Source organism: Pipra filicauda, unplaced genomic scaffold, assembly GCF_003945595.2.
Source record: "Pipra filicauda isolate LSUMZ 115617 unplaced genomic scaffold, ASM394559v2 scaffold237_size1200389_pilon, whole genome shotgun sequence".
NCBI lineage: Eukaryota > Metazoa > Chordata > Aves > Passeriformes > Pipridae > Pipra > Pipra filicauda.
Genome location: NW_024104351.1, coordinates 1,041,273 through 1,067,525, shown reverse-complemented (window position 1 = coordinate 1,067,525; position 26,253 = coordinate 1,041,273). Strand labels below are relative to the sequence as shown.

The 26,253-nt window shown below is 37.1% G+C and overlaps 1 protein-coding gene across 1 annotated transcript; it reads right to left on the bottom strand.

The window, feature by feature from the left end:
* Positions 1-6,631: 6,631 nt before the first annotated feature.
* On the bottom strand, positions 6,632-26,059 carry RPAP3 (RNA polymerase II associated protein 3). The gene is made up of 18 exons (XM_027730712.2): positions 26,014-26,059; positions 25,103-25,144; positions 23,955-24,113; positions 23,273-23,413; positions 22,662-22,784; positions 21,335-21,462; positions 20,632-20,753; positions 20,219-20,289; positions 18,860-18,988; positions 17,367-17,494; positions 15,646-15,767; positions 14,139-14,209; positions 13,856-13,972; positions 11,689-11,900; positions 10,373-10,568; positions 9,748-9,845; positions 8,231-8,331; positions 6,632-7,130 (listed from the first exon to the last, which is right to left on the bottom strand). Exons 3-18 carry the CDS (start codon positions 24,105-24,107, stop codon positions 7,039-7,041), a joined length of 2,004 nt encoding a protein of 667 aa, XP_027586513.1. The 5' UTR covers positions 24,108-24,113; positions 25,103-25,144; positions 26,014-26,059; the 3' UTR covers positions 6,632-7,038.
* Positions 26,060-26,253: the final 194 nt, after the last annotated feature.

Genomic DNA, 26,253 nt, shown 5'->3' with positions numbered 1-26,253 from the left:
AAGGTAACCCCATAATAGCCTGGCTACTTTTCACGACCACCAAAATCCAAACACAAAATGCAAAGAAATCTTAACATCAAGGACAGAACTGGAGTCTTCAAGGCTCATGTGCTATGCAGTGTTACACACAGGCTCCCGCTACAGCAGTATCTCATTATTTCTTAGTTCAAACATCTGGACGTAAGGCTACTTTAGAAAGAGGTGGCAGCTTTTCCACTTTTAAATGAAGACTCTGGAGTGCACTTTTCTGAAGTCAGCAAAGTGTTCCTGATTTTCCAAAAAATGAATAGCAATTCATTATAAACCAAGTTCAAGCACCACTTGTCAAACTCAGTACTCAGCCTGGTATAGCCAGGAAGATATCAGATTTCAACTTAACAAGTCAAATACTATTCTGCCACCACAGCTGGGCAAGTCAACCATTTAATCCTTCTCTGTTTTTGGTGATATTTGTACAGACTGCTGCTTGTTTTGGGAGGAAGTTGCCGCTGAGTACATGCCCCTGCAATCTGAAGTAAAAGCACTCCTGTAATACACATAAAAGCAAAAAAAAATCTGTGGTGTTTTTTTGTTTGTTTCTGTTTACTGGGGGTTGTTACAACCCACCCCTGAAGGCAAGGGTAACTGAGGTTCTTGTTAATAGACTGCCGCTGAGGTAGATTAGAGTGAAATGACATTGAATGAGTGGTGTTTTTATATATGGTTTATGATTGGTTTATTTTAGAACAATTTGCAATGGAATTGCAAATTACAACAAAATGCAATGGAAAGTATGGATGTAGCTGTTTTGGTTATTAGCTGTAGAAATGCAACAATACAAAAGCCTAAAGATATCACATAAGAAAATAAAGAAAAAGAAAGGATAACAGTAGATAGCAGAGAGGAAAGATACCACCACCCATGGATCCAGCGATGACACTTGATTGCTTCTTAGTCACAGTCTTGAGCTGTTGGGGGTTCTCCCAGGAAGCAAAGTTCAGTGGGTTAATATACATACAGATTTAGGTGGGAACTACCAGGTACCTCCCCTGGAGGGGGAGTTTTACACTGTCTGTTGCAACACTGTGGATCATGCCCACTTCTCTGGTGGAAGGCCCCGGAAATGAACCTGGAGGCACTTTGGGGTCTTTGATAGTTTATGACACCTTCTAAGACATGACAGCCACCTCTCCTGTCAGCGTAGTTGAGCCAGTTATGCCCCATCAGAAGGGATAAATACCTTTAGGCCTACATGTGAATGAGCCAATACTTCCCCAGGGTGGGGAGTTTTTACACCTGAGCCACTTACGTAAGGCAGGTCATTGGCATGATAAAAAGCAGTATCCCACCTCCATAGGATTTGTTTCTTATTGGACTTTTGCCTTATCTGGCTCAAAACCCAGCTTGTTGCTGAACAAAGGTTGGTTTGTCATGGTCACCCTCTGTTTTATGTGGATCAGATGTTTTGTCACCACACACAAAAAACTCTCCTCCTCCCCTTTGGTTGGGGTGGCTAAAGCAAACCCGGACTCAGCAAAGCACCTGCTACTTTTGCAAATGTCCTTAACCATTAACATTTCAGTCTCTCACAGGGGTTTTTGTGCATCTCCTCAGACTCTGACCTGCTGCTCAGCACATTAGGGAAGACCTGTTCAAGTAAGTGGCCACAAAACAGGACTTCAATAGTTCATACAGAACATTGATATGTCTTATCATGCATCAGGACAAGGAAGACTTTTGTATATTCAGTAGTTGGCTAATGTAATGGTATTTATGCCTAATGATACATTTCTTGCTTCAAAACCCAGGTAGACACACTTGGTATGAAGGGACAAGGAATTAAGTTTATGGTTTATGTTATCACCTCATGCAGCAACTGTCAGAAGAGAGATGGAAAGTCTGAAGTTTGAAGATGAAGTCTGGAAAACAAACACTACTTTCAGCTACTATTAAGAAAGCAAAAGATTTCAGAGCATCCAATCCCAACTGAAGTCAGCAATCATTTGAATAGAACACTAGAAAAATAAAATGAGAAAAAAAAGGAATTTGTTTGAGTTTTATGCTATATTTACTTCAGTTTATAAAGTCAGACATTACAGTGGAATATTTCTACAAAATGGAGCCTGAAGAAGCAAGGTCATTAGAAGGAGCTTTCAGAAAAAAAGGGCTTTGGGCAGAAATTTTTAAAAATTAAGAGGCCTTCAGATGCCATTTTCAGAGATTGAATTGCTTGCAACTAATGACAGGAGAGGGAAGGCAGTAGAGAATACGATGTTTTGAACCAGACGGAAAACAGAAAGGCCACAGTGAAAATGAAGACTTAAATTCAGAAAGAGGGAATCAGCACATAGCGAGATTTAACAAGGAAGATCTGATGCAAATGGTTTATGTGAAATACTAAAAAAAAAAAAAAAAAGAGAGACCACTGCGTAAAACCCACACAGCTTTACTCTGGCAATCAATCTGAACTGCAAGCTTAAGAGATGTGACGACAGTGAAAAATATAATTTCACCTTTTATTCTGAAAGTTGTACCTTCCCTTAGCCTAACCAGCAAAGAAAATAAGGTCAGATAAATCACTACTGCAATTCCAGGTCATTTGGCAGACTTGCATGTGCCAATATTAAATGAAGACTAAATTCAAGCTTAGAATGTGTTCCTGAGAGGTCAGGCTAATTTCCTGCTCTCTCAAGGATAACCAGTAACATGGGATTTTGCAGGGTCATGCTGTCTTCTGAATAAAACAACCCTTAGAAATACACCTGAAGTTACAAAAGCATCATGCAAAAGCAGCAGTGATACAATGCAGTTCAAAACACTATTTGCTCTCTATGATCTCAGAAAGAAAAGAGTTTGATTGACAGTTGCTAGAAAAGAAAGCTGCAGGGCTAATCTTATCTGGGGAGAAGTGAGAGTCAATAAGTGTGCAGCCCTATGCTTTATTAAAGCCCTTATTGCTATTCCTAGAAAAGCACCAATTTACTGAAAACAAACAAATGAAAAAACCTACCGGCAGAAGAGACTGGTAGAGCCTCGTGCCTTACAATTGCCACCAGATGGGACACAGGTGAAGGTGAAGAGGATATATATGTAGTGCTCCACATTTTAGATTCTAATACTGACAGTTGAGCAATCTCAAGCTGCCTAGCCTAAATACAGCACCTAAATACAACCTTGAAAGCTTCATGTACTTTGTCTTCTCTCTGCTTCCTCTGTTGTAGCACTGCTCATTAAGGTTTCATGGTAAGAAAATATAAGGGCTGGAAAAGGTACAATAGAGTTGACAGCTACTAAATAAATGATAACAAGTTCAAATTGTGGCAATGGAAAGAGAGGACAGCAAATGTAAAAATGGACCAACCAAGGAGCTCTTCAATGATCTCAAAAGAGAAAAGCATGTAAGTAATTAAAATGAGGACAGATTGTTTTAAGAATTATTAAGAGTAATAAGAAAACACAGAACCAAAAGAAGATGACAAAATGAGCATCAGTTGACAGGAGTAAGAAGAGACTGCTCTGTCAGTGCACCAGCAATAAAAGAAAAAAAACAAGGGAAGTGTTAGTTATGCAAGATGAAAGAAAAACAACTGACAGCTGATGACATTAGTAATGAACTGTTCAATATCTGTTTCCACTTCAGTATTCCCTAGTGATGGCAACTACAAGCAACTGTATCCACATAACTGACAAAGCAAGCTCTCTGCCTAGTAAGAGGAGAATGAGTTAGAACATAAGTTTCCTGAATTTCAGTGTTCACAGGACCCCAAAGACTTATACTCTATATGTTAAAAATGGGTATGCTAACCTCATATTAATATTAAAATTATAAAATATATAAATATAAATTTATATTAATAAAATTATTCTAAAAGTAGCTTCAAAAGCAATAGTAGTAGTTGATGTGAGGATTAGCAAACTGAAATGTCTATTTTTAAACAGAACAACAGGTAAGAAGAGAAGCAGCAAAAACTTCTTGAGCAGAGTCACGACCATTAATTTTTAATCCTGAAAGTTTTTTTTTTAACAAGTACTCAAACTATATTCACCTATGCTTTCCACACTAACTGACACAAGTCCACCAAGAACAAGTTACATTAAAATCCTTTCTTCCACAGTAGTGTAACGAAAACCAGTAAATCAAGCATTTTTATCTTGTCATGTGACTGTCACAGGACATTCTTATAAGCAAGACAAACACAGCTCTGATTAAACTATTACTTTACAAATGCAGAGCTAGCTAGTTATTGGAAAGGCAAAAAATAAAGTCACAGTCTACTGTCAAAAGGGAAAGCTGTAAGGATGTTCTGTAGAAGCATGCCTTAGGATAAATTCCATCAATATTCTAACAACCTGGATTATGAAATCAATAGACAATATATTTGAGTGTCTCCTAGATCTACTGAAAGACAATATTCAAATTTAAAAAATGATCTTGACAAGTTAAAAGGTTGTCTAGAAAAACATAACATTTAATAGTGATAAGGAATCATTCAAAACTCAAGTTTGAATCCATCACTGCAGCAAACATGACCTCAGATTTCTGACACCTTGAATGGTGCAAGATAGCAAAGGGCTATAAGTATTCTACTCTGTTTATCTGCCTCACAGTATTTACATTATTTTTTTTGTGACACAATAGCAATATAACCAGTGTAAAGCATATTGGATTAAAAAAAAAAAAAAAGAGGGGAAAAAAAAATCCACTTCTCTCGCCAAAAAGGATTCTTGACTTATTTCAAATCTAGAAATCTTCTCCATGTTTCATTAAACTCTAATTCAGAGATCTGGCAATCTCTAACAATTTAGAAGGGAAAAACACTGCCATCTCCTGGAGCAGGTGAAGCTGGCAGTTCTTCAAATGCCTGCATTCTGCTTTCTGTCTTGCATTGTTTTTTATGTATTGAAAAGTAACTTCGGGGACTTAACAAGTCACCATCAGATGTTGCATTTATAAATAAAAAGGAAAAGGCTACAGTAGCATATGATTTGCAAGATAAATCTTCTGGCCTAGGTTCAGTAGCAACATGAATCAGGTCTACTCATCCACTCCACCAAATTCTACATGCTTGAACAACTTCCTTTTCATCAGCCCTCCTCAACATGCACAAATCGTGAACAGAAATCTCTGTAAAAGCAGCAGTGGGACCAGAAACCAACCATGACAGCTTATTCTCATTAAAAGCATAGCGCACTGCATGAGGTGGAATTGTAGGTGACTCGTGGCCTACAGTTTTCAAATCTTTCTATCAGCTTGCTTTATTTTTCAAAGTCCCTATTCCAATCATTTGTTTTCATCCATCAGCATTCAAAAGGCAGCTTTTGAGAGTGTACCACATGCTCTATTAGTATAACCCAGTCAGGCATACTCCTCTAGTCTACACTGAACGACCTGTAACAGTGCATAGGAAGGCACACTGTATTATCTACAAAATCTATACTATGAAATTACTCTGCTAAGTACTCCACCACCCCTCTGTCCCCTGGCATGGTGTCTATTAGTTACAGTAGTATCCCCGATACCTTCTCCAAAGTGCTTTACAATAAGGGGAACAAATAGCCCGTTATCAGTAACTTGGGACACACCTAGAAATAACAATTCATATTGCAGGTAATCTGCAAGCAGTGTTATATAAGGGCTCTTCCATTTCCCCAATAACACTGGCTATTCTCGTGCTCAGTTCCAGGACTAACTGGAAACTATTTTAGGGATTGAGTATCAGTACTGTTCCTGTCAGTTGCTACCAAGCCCAAGGATTTAGCTCAGTTAGTTTTTTTTTTTAAGTGGATTATATCTGAACTAGGACATAACACAGCTCTTATGTTTTAAAATTATTTTTCTAACACTGACTACACAGAAGACAACATTTATACCTTTTCCTATTAATCGATGTTGGGAGTTTGAAGTCTTTTTGAACGCTGTAGCTGCTAAATCATTCCTCTTAAAAACAGCACAACTACTGAAAAAGCATTAATATCTAAAAGCTTCCATAGTCAGAGAAGCATCAGTACAGCACAAGGGCTGAATGAGGATGAAAGTAAACAGGCAGAATATTAGTATCTGCAGGATAGAAGAGCCTGCAGTCAAACCTAGAGACACAGGCAAATTTTTAGACACCACCACTTGGATACTACAATTAAATCTTACAGAATATTTGGCAAGTGCTATTATTTCCTCCTTCTGGTCATGTGAACAGTACAAACAGTTTATTAAGTCTAATGCTCGATCTTATCTAAGAATTTCAGTTAATTTCATGCTTTTGCCTTCTTCATACTAGAAAGGTATTTTGCTTAGCCTCCTGAGTCGTCTTAAGGGGTTTACCTGGTTAGGAATAACTGACCCAAAAGGTAAGTTTTACCAGATTATGTTAAAAACATTCTTGAAAGAAGAGAAGTGTTTTTCATTAAACTTTTAGTTTCATTCTACAGTATTTGTCTTCCTTCTATTCTGCAATTACAGTTCAGGTTCACAGGAATAGATTCCAAGGTTCTCAGCTGCCAATGCCAAAACTTCACTTTTAGGTAAACTCAAGTAAAAATTTTGGAATTTTTTTGCCATCATAACTCAGGTTCGCTTTGCACAGTACAGGTTCTGATGTGATCTTTAGAGAAGAGTGATTTGGCACCTTAATTAAAAAATTCCTTCAAAATGCAGTATCTTCAATTCAACATTTATTTAGTTTATTTTCTAAAATAAAAAACCATGCACATTTCTAATATACAACATTTTATTCTTACCAAAGACATGTTTATAATTTTTTTTTCTTTTTAACAAAGATCTCTATCTACAGTCCAAATCCTGAATGCCAACCTGCTCAACCGTTTCTCAGGCAAACATATTCTGCTGAAGAAAACGTAGATTTGTATTGTTTCAGGTCCTGGAAAGCAACTGTACCTGCAGAACTAAATAATTATCTCTTCAGGCACCTGCCATTTGGCTAAACCAAGTTTAAGAGTTTCATTATCTATAAAAAGCAACAAAATTCCAGTCTTTATACATTTCTTAGCTGATTTCCACATGAAAAACATGCAGAAATGGAAATTTACACATCAGCCATCTTACTAAGAGAAAATGCCATATTTCTTCTCCAATTCTTCAACAGAAGCATCTTTTAATCCCATTTGGTTCACATGATTGAATAACACCCGTGTAACTGTAAAAGAAAATCCCAACATGAACGGTTATTTTTGTGATTCATGCTCTTAAGGTAAATTAGTCCAATTCTTTCCCCGGTGAGAGAAAGGGGTTTATGGATTATATAGCTGAAGTATGAATACATTTTCAGAACTGCTGAGGACGAACAAAAGCAGCAAAGGGAAACTCTCACTTTGTTTTGATGCCCAGGAGCTGCCTAACAACATATCCTTAAACAGCGTATAATCCTGACAACAGAGAGTTTTTATTTTGTTTACTATCTTGACACTATGCCATTAAATGCAGAAGATCAAAGTTAATGCCAGATGGCAGATAAAGCTTAGATTAGGTTAAAGGCGTGAATGCAATTTTTAAGAGGAATTTACTTGCACTTAAATAAGTTATTTTATTTTAACAAAATTCACATATCAAAATTTTGAAAGTATAAGGGTTATTAGTGAAACTCAGCTGTAGATCGTAAATTTAACATTATTTGATCCCAGAGAAATGTTTTGCTTATAAGTATCTCATTATTACATAGTCTGTCTGCTGTGCTAAATAAATAAAAAGTTTGACATAAACCCCACTTTTATAAACCATAAACTCAAGCCAATGTCAACTTGAATTGCAAACTAAAATAACGGATGCCTCAAGAACAGGACCGAAAACCACACTAAGTGGTTTAGAGACATTTGCATTCTTTTGCCAACAGAAAAGTCAGGATTTGTCAAGAAGTAGTTGTAAATTGTGGAAACTGTGTAATCTGGATACCTGTTATCTCAGATACAAGATTTCATACAAATTCATAAATATTTTACAGTACCAGCTAGAAACTGACATGCTAGTGAAGCTTATTTTATCAGAATAAAATGCAGCAGTATTACTGATTAAAATAAGAGGATTTAGCTGTAGTTTTCAAATCTAAACAATAAATAAGGAATCAAAGGATTAAGAAAAACTACACAACACTCATATTAACTTCTAAACCAATCAAAAAGCTAGACAACTAAACTGATTATTATATGGAATAAACAAGAATAGCACTAAACTTTACATATTTTTTGTTAGACTCTAGAGTATCAGAAAATAAGTTTAAAAAAGCACTGCCAAATTACTTACTTTTTTTCTCTGAGCCTGACATAAACATTACTGCCATATCAAATCTTTTTAATTCAGAGAGCCTCTGGAGGATTTCAAGGATGAGTGATGGCTCCTCTTTCCTGAAGAAGATTATTAGAAATATAAAAATAACTACTGTTGATTAGAAAGATCCAGTAACTGCAAGCAATATTAAAGAATTCAGGAAGAAATTAGAGGACCAGAAAACAGAATACCCTTCTCTGCCTCTCCTATTCCCTATCTTTCTTGTCTTTCCTGTTCATTCTTCCATTCACAATGCAAAAAGTCAATATCCAGAAACCTTTATGTAAGTATCATTCTTCCACAGAGCAAGAGTGAAGAAATATAAAAACCTAGACTGATGTAAACTGACTGCTGGTCCTGTACAGATTACCTATCACATGATTTAATGCTTACACCTGGCCATAACATCATCATTTTTATACATATTGGGTAGTGTGAAAGGAAGCAGCACCTGTGGCCACAAGAAACTCAGTGAAAAGCTGAGCCAATTACAGTTGCCTAAATTTTTATCCATTCAGGAAATCCCTAGATTGTGTTCATTTTACATTCTTCTGGTCAACAGTAAACAGACATTGTCACAAATACTAACGAACTATTTTTCTTCCATAACTTCACACTTCTTCAGGAGGGAGACAGAACTTTCACCTCACAGCAAACAATTTCAACTTCCTAGCCTTTATATGTCATACCACCAAATGCAGGATAGTATGTCTGAAGACGGCATTTTTCATCCATATGACAGATATTTTACTTCTAGGGAAACCAAGGGAAAGGCAAACATTGATTTACGTTTGCTCTTCTACATAAAACAATGCCCTAAAAACATTTCTAGTGTGTGCTTGCAGGCAGAGTAATTCAGAGAAGTGGTACACTGCCTCTGACAGGTAAAATGAACTTTAGCACTCAAATGGCAGTGTGGATAGAAATTTCAAAAATATTTTGTCAGGTCCTGTCCTATCAGAACTTCAGTCTCCAACACACATTTACCACAGGCTACTGTAAAATGCTAGCACATAATTAGAAGTCTCAGTGCATCACAATAAGCATAGCATAAAACCAAACCTCTCAGAATTTCTCAACTTTAGAAAGTTAAAATAGAAGACAATGTGCAATTATATGTGATAACAGAATATACACAGCAATATGAATAAAAGTTATTTCATATAGTCTAATGCCAGTTTCTGGTGCTCTTTAGAAGAACTAGATTCAACAACCCACAGTAAAAAGTATTTATTTCTTCACTTCTTTTCTATCTGAATTTTCAAGATAAGTTTCGTTTCTTATGAAGGAACAATTGAGTCATTCCAATTACTGTATCATGCTCATGTAATGTTGTGTGCTGGAAGTAATTTTGTATGCCCAAGGTTGGGACTAGAGAGAAAAAAACCCCAAACAAACACACAATAAAAAACCAACCTCCTTGCTGTCAAAAAAAAAACCCCAAACCCCTCAGAACAGCAATAGGCAATGTAAAACAAAGGAGTTAAACTTACTCAATGTAGAAATCATGTAGAATTTTCAGTATCTGGTTAAACAAATCTGGATCTAAGGATTTCTGAAACAGCTTTGCATAAAGCGAGGGCTCTATTTGCTTTGGAAAAATTAAAAAAGTGTTATTTTTGGACAAAACGAATACACCTGAGTCATGACAATTAGATTTCCATTTTAAGAATGTCTTGGACAATGCTGAAGCAAATAAAACCCAAATCACACTATTTGACATTAAGTATCAATTTTTGGGTTGGTTTTGACTGTGTTTCAAGCATTTGTTCAGTTTAAAATTGTTGCTATGTCTAATTACCCTAGAAGCATTCACTTGAAAAACTAGAATTTCACATGGTTACCACTGTATTTAAGTCTTTAAAGAACAAGGGCCTATGTTTGAAAAAAAAAAAAAAAAGCTTATGCAGAGACTGTACTCAAAGTGAGTGAAAAGTCAGGCACAAGAGAAGAAATACTCAAATGTGGACCAAACTTTGTGAAGGCCATTAAAAAAAAGGGGCTATGGTACACTGTTAAGACATTCTAAACACAGCTATCTCTTACACCTAAGCGTACTGTTTCTTCAACATCAGTTGGAGAACTGTCCAAGCACTGTTGATACTCTACATTTCATACCTTCAGGTACAAATACATGTTTTCTGGGCAGTCTTTTAACTTCCTGAAGTCAGACTCAAGCTGGAAAGAGTTTGCAGGAACAGCAGGAACTGGAGAAGCAGACATAAATGATCTTCTGATATCTTTTTCTCTCTGTTTGCTTGCAGGGGAAGATGGATGCAATGTTGATGAAATTCCTTTCACACTAACAGGAAGCCTGCAAAGGTATTTTGAAACACATAATCAAGAAAACATTTAAGGAAATCCTACAGAGATCTAACCATTTTTTAAAAATAATGTGTTTTAGCTTAAGCAGATATTTAAAAATCCCTTCAGTTAATAGAAGCTTTATATTCGATTCACCTTTTCTAAAAAAAACACCATCACATCTGCAAGTACTTAAATTTACTCAGCCTTTCTCTATTTTGTTTCCGGAAATAACTGCATTTTATGGTAGGTTTCTCCCATACACATCTAAAAAAAAAAAAAACCAATTGCAATTTCATAATGCAAAAAATAATAAACATGTCAAATGAACAAACTGGTTTCAACACTGATAGCAGTGGATCTCTTTTTTGTCTTATAAGTTGTCATTTAAGTCCATTTATTTTTTAGACATTATAAAATGGCTAAGAATATACTTTTTTCTTCTAAAATCCATCTAACTGAGCTGGAAAAGGTGGGTGCAGGGGAAGTGTTTCTCACATGAATTCTTCAATCAGGGTTCCATAAAAAGTACTTACTATTAAGAGAATGAGACCGTGTCAATGCAGTGGACAACAAGTAGAGTTCCACACTCAGCAAGGAGTGTTCTATACTTTAGTGTAGTTTCAGCAAGCCAGACTTCAGTTTGCCTAACTAATACAGTGTAACTTAGAAACTCTGAGTAAACCTTAAGTTATTAGCTGCATGCTTAGCAGAGGAAAGGGTGGTGACACTCATCTGCTCCTCTTCTCTCACACAACTGGTGTGCAAAGAATACTTGAACTTTGCCCAAAATCTATTCTAAACCACTACAAATAAAAACCACAGCTAGGGAAAATGGAGTGCACAAGCAAGAGAGAGTATGGCATGCAGGAAAACACTATGAATTTATTTTTATTTTCAATGTAAGAATGAGTTTTCCATCTGACACTAAATAGATCATACTTGGCTCCACCACTGCGCAATCAAAGAGGCAGATGTGCCATAACTGCAGTTTCTTTCAACATTTTCTTTTTAATTCAGATTCTCCAAAATATCTTTGATACCTCATCACATGTAGACATCTGGAAATGAAGATTACATTTCAACTACACTTACCTTTTTAAAAAGAGAATCAGAATTACTATACTTACTTTAATGGTGACGCATCACTGATTTCTTCTATTTTCAACTGCTTTGCTTTTGGAATATCTATTGTAGCTAACAGATCATCCTGATCTAGAGTCTCTGTTGTTTCAACACTCAGTGAATTCCTCCAGTTATTGACTAAAGAAGTAGTGCCGGGCAAATCACCATCTGGTGTATCATCATCAACTTCTTCAATTTCTATTCTTCGCAATGGCTTCTGAACAGAACACATACCTCATGTCATATGCAGACTCAAACACAAGTGTTTATACAGGCCCCCAACACAGCTGTGTATAATTTAAAATAATCTTATCATAACCAAGTTACATCTGTAGTGGTGCACACAGAAGACACTTTCAATAAAGTTAAATGGCAAAAAAGGAAACTTCATTAAATTCTACATAAGTCTGATATAACAATTTTATTGCTTTACCCTCATAAACCAGTATATCCTTACTCTAGAGGATCTCAGAATCTGCACTGTGTTTTCACCGTAATAATTAAAATAATAATAATTAAAAATCTATACTTTTTTCGGCTAAGGGTGAATAAACAAGATCTATCATATACTTCGGCCAATGATGTAGCCAAGCTTTGTATGTAATCTAGGAAGACAAGTAAATATCCAGCAATATAAGCCTTGGCCCACAACTTAAAATTCTGATATAATAGATCTCTGTAACTCAACCCTGCTGACTGATCAAGTTTCATATATCAAAAGGTAATTAACTGCACCACTAGAGAACACAGTAACTAAAAAGTTTCAGCTTCTTTAATCTCTACATGATTACGATTATTTTTGGCCATCACCTAGCATCACCTTTGCAGGTCTTACCAAAAAAAAAAAACAACATCACTTTTTGCTTTGGAATTTCATTTTCTGAACATGAATACAGCATATATTGCTCTAGAAATATTGATGCAAATGCACATGATTAAACATACTCAACAACTGAGACTTCCAAGAAATGGTAGATTTCTCTGTCCAACTCTAACACGATCCCATTGGTAAGTCTTCACTGCAGTTTGCAGACTGCTTTAAATCACATCAAAAAAGCCCCTTGTCATCTTGGTGTATTGACAGCCATCACTGTGGCTGACTAATGGATATGAAATAAAATTACAGTTCTCTCTGCAATCGTTGGGCAGTATTAAAAGCACAGATTTTCATCTATACTCCTTCTACCTTAACAGAATAACAAGAGAAATACAAGCAACCTTGTATCTCCTGAACACTTTATATATATAATTGTCTGTAGCACTTCAGGTACTTCAGACCTGAAATTAATTAATTTTGATTTATAGAAATATTGTATCTAATTACAGAGAGCACATAATAATCCCTCCTCCCAAAGGATCAAAATAACCACTTTCTACTAAAAGTATCCATCTGAGTCATATATTCCATGAAGGTAAACAAATGTTTTCAAATTATCAAAAGCAGAACACTACATAGTGTAAGTACATACAAATAAAAGTCTGAGCAAGCTTTGCACTTATGTAACTCATTTCTCAATGTATAAAGATTAAATGTACTAAAAGAGGAAGCCTAATACATAAAGAATGCTGGTATAACTCTCTGTATTATCATATTTTTTCATATATATCTCACTAATCTGAGTATAACCACTGATAATTCATAGTCAAGAAATATTGTTTATTGAAAACCAATACCCAGCTGTTCTACAGTTTATGAAATGAAAATGCAGGCTCAAAGCTCTAGCAGTAGCTCTATGTGACAGTAGCATAGGCAAAATGTCTTGTTACCACTATGGTGCTGCTGTAGAAACTGTAAACAGCAGAAAAAAAGAAGGAAAGTTTACCCAGAGCTTTGTCAAGTATGCGATCAAACACAGAGACTCAACTGTCTCCCCCTTCCTCTCAATTGCAATGTTAGCTATAGACACGGGACAGGGCTGTGGGGTTGCCTCCCTATTTCACGTTATAAAAGCACATGTACACCATATTGTCTGAGGGTGGTACTGTAGGCTGAATGCTTACACCACTGCTGCTGTGAACTTCAGCATTTCCATGTACGTGTATGTTCTTGAAAAATATCAAGAGTAATTTTTGGCTTTCCACAGGCCAAGAGTTAATCTACAAGAAGTAGATTTTTAACTTTAAGCTCTACTTTACCCATCATTATAGAAAGCAACTCACAAAACAACTTACTGTTGATTTAATCTGTAACGGGTCGTCAATCAGTTTCACTATATTTTTTATTTCCGTTTCTTTTATCAATACCGCAGGATATTCTTGGCGAGTTTGCTGTTCTTTCTCAGTTAATTCCTGAAAAAAATTGGCAAGTTATCCAAAAGATCAGAAGTTTCATGAATAATTATAAGATGTTAAAAATAAGGTAATAAAGAATAAAAAAATTCTAATACTATACTATAGCCTTACATAAAACTCCCAAAGAAACAAAAAACCACCAAACTTGTGTAAGTATACATACATTCCTTATTTTAGTGAGTTCATTTATTGCTTGTTTATTTCCAGGTTCCAGCTTCAGAACAGCTTCAAAATCTGAGTGAAAAACAACATATAAATTGTGGATTTTACAAATTACAGTGTACTCATGGAATATTTTTAAACCTTCTATTTTCCTTTCATAGCTCTTAAATTAAAGGCAGGTAAGTCATGGAATCACAGAATGGGGAAGGTTGGAAGGTACCACAGTGGGTCCTCTGGTTCAACCTCCCTGCTCAAGCAAGGTCATCCTAGAGAACATGGCACAGGATTGTGTCCAGATGGTTCTTTAGTATCTCCAGTGAGGGAGACTCCACAACCTCTCTGGGGAATCTGTTCCAGTCACCCACACAGTAAAGAAGTTCTTCCTCATATTAAGGTAGAACTTCCTGTGCCTCAGTTCCCATCACCTCTTGTCCTAATGCTCAGCACCACTGAGAAGAGCCTGGATACATCCTCTTGGCACCCACCCTTCAGATACACTCATTGATGAGGTCCCCTCTCAGATCTCTCTTCTCAAAGCTGAACAGGCCCAGCTCCCTCAACCTCTCCTTTTAAGAGGGATGCTCCAGTCCCTTAATCATCTTTCTCACCCTCCACTGGGCCTGCTCAGGAGCTCCATGTCTCTCTTGCACTGAGGAGCCCAGAACTGGACACAGCACTCCAGATGTGGCATCACTAGGGCTGAGAAGAAGGGCAGGATCACCTCCCTCGACCTGCTGGCAATGCTTTTCCTAATGCACCCTGGGATACCACTGGCCTTTTTGGCCACAAGGGCACACTGCTGGCTCATGGACAGCTTGTTGTCCACCAGAACCCCCAGGTCTTTCTCTGCAGAGCTGCTTTCCAGCAGGTAGCCCCCAGCCTGTCCTGGTGCATGGAGTTATTCTTCCCCAGGTGCAGGGCCCTGCATTTGACTTCGTTGAATTTCTCTGCCCATCTCTCCAACCTGCTGAGGTCCTTCTGAAGGGCTGCACAGCACTCTGGGATATCAGCCACTCCTTCCAGCTTTATGTCACCAGGGAACTTGCTGAGGAGGCATCTGCCCCTTCATCCAAGTCACTGATGAATAAGTTAAACAATCCTGGGCCCAGTATTGAACTGTGGGGGATACCACTAGTGACAGGCTTCCAATTAGAGCATATGACACTGATTACAACCCTCTGGGATTCAGTTCATTCAGTTCTCAACTTACCTCAGTGTCCACTCACAGGTCATCCTAATGCTTATACCATGACCCACTTTTTAAACAAATTTTTCAAACTATTTCTTACTACTTATCATAAACAACAACAGTTGTAATTTCACACAAAACTGTCTTCCCAACACATGGATACCAACACAAGAGTTTTTACATATGTTCAGTGAAACCCAACTAAATCCCTCAATTTTTTCTTTTTGTACTGATAATCCTGATTAGTCAGAGTAAAAAAATCAGCATGTCCTTATACTGATCTCTTACCTGTCACATTTAGGCTAATTCAAAGTCATACCTTGCATAGCTTCTTTTAGCTTTCCAAGTGCAACTCTGGCAGCTCCTCTTCTGGCAAAAGCTTTAGAATAGGAGGCATCTAAGAGCAGAGCTTGTGTACAGTCATCTTCTGCCTCTTCATATCTCAGCAAAAGAGTAGCACAAAATTAATAATCAGTTTCAACAGGAAGTTTCAGCTGAAAAGACAGAGCTACCCAAACCAATTAAAATATAAAGGTAGATCCTAATTGTCTACATAGATATACATGCCACTAAGCTAAAATGTAAAAAAACCCCCAAAACTCGTAAAATACGATTTTTCAACACCTTGAAATTTGAGTCAAATCTTTTTGTATCTCAGAAAAATTCACTTCCTTCATGAAAATAAATATTTAAAGCTTGTCAGAGCAGAAGCCACCTTAAACACTCAATAGCCTTAAAATCAAAGTCAGTACCATGTCTTTGTACTTCTGAAAACCAGAAATACCATTACAAACAAAGAAAAAGCACAAGAAAGAAGAAGCAAGCAAACATGAGAATAAATTTTTCTACATCTGAATTTCTGTGACTTGTCCTTAACTATTTCAAAATGGAAAGTTCAGTATATCCTTGCATTAATGTCATTTGTTTCATTTTAAGATCAAATTTTTCCAGCCCATTTGTATTTAGTTATATTAGATCATGATTCCACTATGTACTCATTAAAGTATTTTCATTCATTCCTCTTCTCCTTCTTCAAACTATCACTAAATTTACTGAAATTAATTTTTATTTGCAGTTCTTATCGATACTAGCAGTTTGTATGAATACCAATGAGCTTCTGTTACGTTTTATGTTTGATTCTCTTTCAAATGTAAAGACTCACGATACACAGATTTATCATACAGAATCGATTTGCTTGCTTGGCAATTCAATTAAAGTATCACTTCCTCTGAATCTCAGAGAATACTATTTGCATTATGATGTACTTTAAATGATAAGTGTTGTGTCAGAAATACTACCCATGCAACCTATTTTACAATATCCTAATTTTAGATCAATGTACTGTCTCTACAGATACCCAGCCTCGTCACAGAACATAACACTGAGCTCTCTGCTTCTCATGCTACCATCTTGAAAGTTTTAAACTACCACACTATCAGGAAGTCAAAAAAAAGTTCAGACTTCAAAAATGGTCATATGGAACTTATCTAGTTCGCTAAAAAGCATGCATTTCCTACTGTTTCTAGGTTATCTGGCTAAAGCTTAATTATAAATAAACAAACTACACATACATGTCTCCATTAGGTGAACTTAACAAAATAGTTTAAAAGATCACATTTTCCAGAAAAATCTTCTATTAATTCCCTTTGAAGTCAAAAGCTATAATCCACTTCTTTTTACAGTGCAACATTAGTAGCTGAGCATGCTTTATAGTCAAAAAAGACAAAGGTTCGGGCAGTTCCTTTCAGAAAGGTGACTATCTGAATTTTATGCACATAAAAGAACAAAAATCCAACTTTAGAAACTATAATTTCATACTGGTGTTATTTTATTCTCTCAGAACTTTTTCCTACATAATGCATTGCAAGATCACAGATTCATTCCCTCTCCTTTACTGCTTTCAACATGATTTATTCTATACTGAATTCTAACAAGACTTAGAAGGAGTGACAATAACTCAACCTGAATGAAAATCTACTGGATCATTATTCCGTCTAGTTCACATGAAACAAACAACACAGCATTTGCAGCGCCACTTACTTCTCAATCTTTAGGTAGGCCATGGCTCTGTTAGCTGGCAGCAGCGCATTGGCGCCATCTGCTGCGATACCACGGGTGTAACATTCTATTGCAGCCTCGTACTTTCCTTCTTTGAAATAACCATTACCCTGGAACGTTTAGGTCAGAAAAAAAAGAGCATTAAGAAAGATCCAGTGCAATGAGTCCTCTCAACAGACAGGGTCACAACATCACAAATCACAAAGAACACCCATATCAAGGCAGACATTTATGGCATATTTCCTCATATCTAGGCAGAACACAAAAGGTATCTTACTTCTTTTTAATTCTTCAAGGATTAAAACTCTGCATGTTGCAAATTTTTAAGTGCAGACTTGTAAGCCTACAACTTCTTATTTATCTTGATGCTTGATGTGCAGGATAAGCCATCCTGTACCTCCCAAATTGAAACACGACCTGAATCTTTACAATTCCCCTTTCAAGATGACTTTTGCACTGCAGAAATCCATCTTTGTCCTGCTACACCCATGAATCTTATCCCCAAATATTACTTGGGTCCAAATGCTGTTGTTTTGTAATTAATGCTCCATACAAGAAAATTATATTACTTTTTTGTTCGTTTTTGGGGGACTAAATCTTTTGCTTCTCAGAACTAATATGAGGCCACATATCTTCTCTGCCACTGCTCTACTCACTGGCAAAAAATGAAAGGCCACAGTTCAGATTTGACAAGATCCATGTTGCCAGGAACAGGCCTGCAGTGAGTCAACTTTGCTACCAATGAAGTATCGCATGAGACTGAAATTTCTGTTCTGTGATCTATTCAAACTCTTGTTCCTTTTACCTACTTAATGTAGGGTTTCATTCTTTTCCTACTAATTACTTCTCACAACCAGTAAAACAAATCTGAACATTGATAACAAGTCAGAAGTTACATAGCTAGGTAAGTGAACAGATATAAAATTTTGGTTTAGTTGGTAATGTTATTTCTTAATTGAAAGAGTGGTGAGAGGGAGAAATCAATAAGCCAACTTTGAGTTAGAATATGTATCCAGAAATATGTTTTTATTGTCATTGCTGCCTGCACCCCCAAAGTCTGTCTTATAAGTACTTTTCACCATGTAATCAAAGGTTTAAAACCACAAGAAATAGTCCACAACTCTGCTTGGACAAACAGGGGTCAGAGTCAAAGATGCATATAATAATGAGAAATGGGATCTTTGTAAAGTGCAGTTCAGGTTCTACTTGTCTTACCACATATTTGAAATTTAGCATATGCAATTTGGGCCGTAAAAGCTACCTTGCATAATTATTCCATGAGAAGAATCCAAACAGAATCCACTCACCTTCCTACAGAGCCCAAAATGAGAAACAATTAAGGTTACATCAAGGACATTGCATTTATGAAGTTCAAGATAGCATCAGGTTTAATTTATACATTTGCATAGCTATTATCACAACACAACACTTTTCTTTGCTAGGTCTCTCCTGTTCCACCTGAACCTGTGATTTACCAGATCTTTTTCTGCAATAGCCTTCTGCTTGAGCTGCTGCTCTTCAATGCGCTGCTTCTCTCCATCTGTTAATCCTGTTCTGACATCTTCAAACTCTTTCTGTTCTGAACTTTCTTTTGATGACAGAGCCTGCAAAGATGTATTTTTTCCCTCAGTATTTCCCCGCTTACACATTTTCAGAACATAAATTATAAATTCTAAATTTTTAAGATGCAAAAATCTGCCAAACTTTATAAGAAATCCCTGTGTTGTAAATTGAATACAAATCGAAGAGACCATTTAAAATTGTTTCTTGAAAATGTATTTCTATGAGCGACTGCGAGTCAGAATAATACTTGGTAAATAAAAAGTATGTAATTTCTGAAGCACAATGCAAAATGACTCAAGAAACCTGTTTGTATATACTGCAATCCACAAATCATTTATTTCTTCAATTCCTGGAGACTTTGTGTCTTCATTCCGAAAACAAATTTTTCAAGCACTTTCCAAAAAACAGTTAAAGAGGTATAAGGATATTCATACAGCATTGAGAGGTGAGCTTATGTATCGTAAGTCATCATAATCAACATTCTCTCCCTGTCATGAAAGGGATCAGAATTGCAGTAGAGTATTATGCTCTGCTAGGCTTAAAACAACTTCCTGGTTTGGCTGACCACAGCAACCAGTGGGACTACAAGCAGGCTAGCTGTTCAGTTTTAATTGCCAAGAGAACACAGGGGTTCTCTCATGTGTTGTGCTACCTTGTACCGAGCTTGACTGAAAGAAGCATTAACACAGGAAGTAGAAAATGAGGGAAAATTAAAAAAACCCCAACCGACCAAAAAAACCAAAACCAAACAAAAAAACCCAGGTGGTGTACACATAGTCGTAGTCTGATTCACTATTACACTGATGTTTGTACATGTGCTAGTTTATCCAGAAGTCTCCTGGATAATTTGTCCAGAAGTCTCCTGGATAATTTGTCCAGAAGTCTCCTTTGAGAACGCCCGCAGGATCACTCTCAAGGGGAAAAGACAACGCAGAAAGAACCATGTCCTGCAGAATATACCATCTAAGAAGTCTTTCTGCTGTGCCTTTTGCAATCGGTTATGTCTATCTCGTATTGGCCTCATTAGCCACCAGCGTGCCTGTAACAAATGTGGACAGAGTCTTCCTTAATCTTCGTTCGTGAAGCCTAGCCATGATGGTGATGAGTTTATCCAGAAGTAACTCAATTACAGATGTTGATCTCAGTGAACTTCAAATGCCATAAAAAGCACAAGAATTTGTTGAATCAGTTCTTGTTATAAATACAGACTGGTAAAGATATAAACTGAACAGGGTGTATTAATTTATGCTAAAGTCTATAAATCTTATTACCTGATCAATTTTCTTCAGTTCATTTTTAGCTTCAAAGTTGTTTGCATCCAGCTCTAAAACTTTTTCATAATCTATCAGAAGACCAGAAAAATATGTTTCAGGTAGGAAGGACAGACCAGTAAGAGCATTCTTTTGAGATAATCCTTTTTTGTAGTTACTCAAGAAGCTTGAGATATTGCGAGGAATATATCATTCTAAGACATTTAAAGCTGAATTATTCTAGAACTACTAACATCTGCAGCAATCATTTGGACTTGCCACTTGAGCTTATGCAACATAGTATTTCATTTCTTTGTTTATAGGAAACGAAAATTAAATTCCTACCTCAAATAAGCAGATCACACAAGTCCTAATCAAGCAGACAGATGAACAGTTTATATGTATTCTGAGGAAAGAATTTTAAAAAGACCTACCTTCTTTAGCACCTTGAAGATTTTTCAAAGCAAAACGAGCAGCCCCTCTTCTCACATAAGCCTTAATGTAATTTTTATCTAAAGCAAGTGCTAAATTGCAGTCAGATTCTGCAACAGAAAACCTAGAAAAAAAAAATGAATGAGCAGTTTGGACACATCTAGGTAACAAACCCCAAAACTTCAGCAGTTTATCTTATTTGAACCTTCCCAGGTTCTTGATAACATGGAAACCTTACATACTTCAGAAGGGACACAGAACAAGTATTTAAACATCTCTTGATTTAGAATACATCAAAACAAGGAAAACAGAGGTCAACAACCTCTACTGCCACAGAAAAAATAACCAACTCCTCTGTAACCTTTCTACCCCAAAAGAGGTCAAAGCCTTAGAAACAGAGCTCACTGAATCTGAAAGGCAATTTAGATGGTGAACTTCCTCTTTTTTCTTCAAGCATTACATTCTAACATAGAAGACAGTGAACTTCTAGCATGAAAGCAGAGGAAAAATAGATGAAGGAGACTAACAGATTCCTTATCCTAGTGATTCCTATCTTACTTCGAAATTGGAAAGTAGTCTGCAACAGTAGTTTTACAGAGACTGTATCACAGCATGATATATAATCAAGACTTAAAACCAGACCAAAAATCTGAAGGTAGCATTTCAAGTAAGAAAACATTACAGATTTAACAATGCAAGTCTTACTTTTTCATTCTATAAAAAGCCGATGCTCTGTTTGTGGGCAATACTGGATTGTATGGATCAGAATGCATCCCTCTAGTATAGCATTTTATAGCTTCATCGAAGTTTCCTTGTTTAAAGTAGCTATTACCCTGCAAAGAGAAAAAAGCCTTTTCAGTAAGTTACTTTACATTAGCAGAAACGTTGCTAATTTTTGGTGAAAAAAAAATAGAAAAATCAAATTTTGTATTTTAGAATGCTTAAACGTTTTTGTTCAACATTTCTCAAGAAGTACTATTTTACTGTGAAATCTGTTTTTAAACTAATATATTCTAAGTATCCCACATATTAAATAGTTCTCATGATATATCCTATGACATGGTTTTATAAAATATTGATTTTCAGTATCTGTAGGTCATTTCCAGAAACCTGTGACAAGCACATACACAGCTGCTAAAGACTGAATTAATTTTTTAAAAGTTTTTAGTAACTAGATTAGGCACCTCTGCTTTCCAAGGTAATTACTGTAATTTCTCCCTCCTTTGGGACACAACTTTTATCTCCTGTACCCTCAAGTACTTCACTGCAGTCAGAATGATAATGGCAATGACACCTCAATTGCTCAGCATAGACTGCAGGTTACACGTTTAGGAATTTCCACAGCAGAACCCCAAAAAAACCCCCCAAAACCCCCCAAAAAACTTACAAAAAACCAAACCAAAACTAAAACTCTTGTGAAGTAAAGCATGCACTGACAGATGGGTTAGGTAATTGCTTACAAACAAAGAACTTTCTCAAAACCACACAAGTTGCTGCACAACTTAGCCTATTTCTCATGCCAATGAATCATGAGATAGATCTCTCTCTGTATCCCACCTTATTAGGCAAAATGGAACTGGTACAAACTTGACATTACTAAGGTAGAGGAGACATACAAGTTCATCCATCATTCCCAGATGTACTGGCCTCACAAATGGACTGTCTCTAAATCCTTGGGGATTTAGTTTGGGGCATTCAGATGTTTTGTTCAGGTAAAAAACTGTTTGATCTATATGGCAATTTTATACAGCAATTCAACTTCTAAAAGCAAAAAATCACCAACACATTTATCATCATAAGCATCTATTAAGCAGAATCTGACAGACTTGCTGCTATTTGTGATGAGAAGAAAGAGAATTGCAGTGAGAATTTTCTATTTTGGAATAGGCAGGAAAAGAGACATAAAAACTTCCAGATAGGAAATTCTTCTACCAGATGTGTGGTCTCAGTGGACGATCTTTAAAACAAACTACAAATGCTCCTACATCTAAATTGCTACTTTGCCAATAACACATATCTATAATGCTATAACCTTTTCCTTCTCTGCAAGAGCCTTTTCTGCATCTATACGAATTCCATCTTCTTCAGAGTCTGATTCTGGAGATACAGAATCATGAGTACTATCTTCTTTATCGAGTTCTTCAAGTATTTTATCCTGAAATCAGAAAAAAACCCAAACACCTATTACCTTCATTATAATTCAACAGTGTAAAATAATAAAAGTAAGGTTTTCAGAAAATTATATATGTGTTTTCAAAAATCTTTACTCCTCTCTACTAAGCAGTATTTCACATTTCAAAAGTGAGAGAACTATCCTTTAATACTAGCAGCTGTGTTTAGTCTTAAATTACAGTAGAATTATGACTTTTTCATAGACCTATTGTTAACACAGATTTTTTTTCCTTAAACTCAAATTCAATCTGCTGGATAAAAGCACAGTCAGTAGAAAACCAAGTATTTATCAATATTCCAAATACTAAACACATAACCTTTTTGGGAGAAAGCTATTTTACGTTTATACAGTACCCAGCACAGTAAGAGACCATCTTGTAGACTGAACTCTCAGTACTCTAACAAAATTTTATTTAACACAGAATCAGCTGAGGACAAGATTCAGGTAACAAAGCAAATATTCTGACTCACCACATCAAGTTTTCCCCATGCTTCATAATCATAGGACTTGATCTTGTTTTTCTTGTTTTCTTCAGATGTTATCTTTGAAGGGACGTTACTTTTGCTTTTCTTCTTTTTCTTAAAAGCCTTGTTTCGAATTGGTGGTAAATTCTAAATTAAGTAATTTAATATAAAACAGACGTGTGAAAGTCACTCGCATTGAAGAATCTATAGTACCTATATCTAGATACATCCAGTACGTACCCACTGACTAGTTTTATTTTAGAAATCCATCCAGCAAGCTGTTCTCATGAACTCCACAAAACCACTAAGAACAAGTAGAAATCTTTCAATACATAGCATACATGCAGAGTATAACTGAAGAATAATTTCAATATATTAAAATTCAGCAGTAAATAAGTGAGACTGATGCTGCCAACAGAAATATTCTCCTAAATCTACCCCAAACTGACTAAAAATTTACTGGCCTCATCACCTCCAGAGGCTACTACCCCACAGTTCTGTTGGTGGAACAGTTTACAGAGGAATCTTTGGTCTTCTTCAGATGAAGAACAAGTCAGCTGCGTTAGTTCACACCTTCTATTCAGATACTTTAAGTCAACAAATGTAATTTTGCTAAAGTAACATGTAATTATTATAAACACTATCACATTATGAATAGCTAAATTGACACTGGTCTTGTGATTTTTACCTCTTCTGGGACCCCACTCTGTTTCCTTAGTTCAGAATCCACTTCTTTAATATCTTTTTCCCAGCTCTCCAATTCTCTCACAAAATCCTGCAGCTCTTCAGCATTTTGTTTCATTTGCAGCTGTAGTTCTACCGTTTTGTTCGGTGCATTCATTGTAATCTGCCAAAATTCAAGGAAAAAAGCTTTCTAAAAAGAACTTGAAAGCATAGAGAGAAAGAAGCCACTTATTTCAAAACTAAGAAGTCTGACTTATACGCAAGTCAGGCTTCCCGGTAGCATAGTAGGAACCTTAAATACTAAGAGACTAAAAAGAAACACAATTTAAACGTCATTGAAAATATGAAGGGAAGACGTTATTCGGATATAACAAAGTATATCATAACAAACAAGTCATGCTTTCCTGACTAAAAGTGCCCAACAAGTCAATGGTAATCCTGAAAGTGCCAGAAAGTCCCCAAAACTTAATAATTATTAATAGTCATCATAAATTTTGCTCTTAATTTTACTATCTTAAGTGAGGAAGTTGTATTATCAAAAATATCAAGTACCAGTTAAAAAGTAATCTTACAAATAAAAATCTTGGTTACAATTCAGAAAAAAACCCCATGTTTGTACAGTTCATAGCACAAAAATCTGAAAGGATGAAGCAACCATGTTTTGAAAACAACCATGATTAAGTAATTCATGATGAGCTAAATACAAACTTAGAGAGGGAGAGTTATAAATGATTGCTAACTATAACCTCTTGACTGAAAGCTTCAGGATCTGTTACAAGCCTCATGTAAGTATAAATAAACTATTTACAGAGACAGTACACATAAAATATTTAAGGGAGAAAAAAGACTAAATTATTTAACATTATTTATTTAACATTATTTTTAACATCTAGTAAGATAACAACCTAATATCATAGAAATATAAAAATTTTTGAGCCAAACAAAGTTAATGATTTCTGCAGTTCAAGGGACTATCCATATGCATAGACAAGGGTCTCAAAGAGATGGAAAAACACATTGTATTATTACTAGCAAACTAATGCCACCAAAGTAGAAATGTTTTTACATCCACAGAAGTAAGCAGCTGAGTAGATGCCCTGCTGCAGCAGTTGTGCTTCTTCCTAGTTCATACATAGGTGGTAACATACTTACACTGAACAACTTATTTTTCTTGAAGTCTTCTAAATAGTTGGTCTATTTGAAACAAAGCAGAAAAAAACTTTGGATGGAGCAAAAAATGCGTATCTTTCATCACATTTCCAATAAAAGTGCTTACTATGTTTTTTTTCCCACCTACAACTGCTGTCCCATACAGAACTCTCTCTTTAATATTCAGCCTAATAATTTCGTGAAACCTGTGCATGGACACACCAAATATCCCACATAGACTTGTGTATCCTGGCCAATGGTAGTTAGAACAAGACACTTCAAAAGATGAGAGAAAATGAGCTGTGACCTGCTGAACTTTTCTTTTTGCCAGGACTGACTGAAACAGTTTCCACTAAACATGTGGAAATCTAACATGAAATCTGTCTGTTTCTTCTCTGGCTGTTTCGTTCCAGTGTATAATGTAAGTTTGCTCCCTCACCCACCAGCCGTACACATCTTAGCAACAATCTTAATCCACGCGGTGACAGCGGCCGCTTCACACACAGCTCTTACACCCTTCCAAGGGGCTCTTAAGAGCACAGCTCTTACACCCTTCCAAGGGGCTTTTACTGGATTCTCAGAGCTGGGCCCTCCCCAACACCCGAGAGCCGCCCGGTTCCCGCGGCTCTGCGGGGGAGCAGCCGCACGGCCCGGCCGGCAGCACCCGGGGCAGGGCGGGCCCGCCAGGCCGCGCCGCAGGAGGCCCCGAGGCGGAGCACCCCTGTAGCCTCAACACCCGCCGCTGCACCGCCCCAAGTTACAAGCGAGGCCCTGACTCCATCAGGGTGGGCTCCCCCCCCCTCGTCTTCCGCGTCACGCCGCGCGGCCGGGCCGCCACTCGACCACGGAGCGGCGGCACCGCGGGGCTGAAGCACCGCAGCACGTCCCGCTCGTCCCATCCCTCCCGGCTTCACCTGCTCCGGGTGCCGCCTGCTCGCCCCGCCGCCGCCCCTCGCCCTCCCCGCGCGGCCGAGGCCCCGCCCCGGATGCAGCGCGACCCCGGAGCGGGACGGGGGAGGGAGCGGCCGGAGCCGACAGCGCCTGCGCCCCAGGCCCGCCCCCGCCCACGTGTCGGGAGCGCGGGCGGTGATTGGCGCTGCCCGGCCCCGGCGCGGTGCCCGCTGCCCTGAGCCCTGAGCCCTGAGCCCTGAACC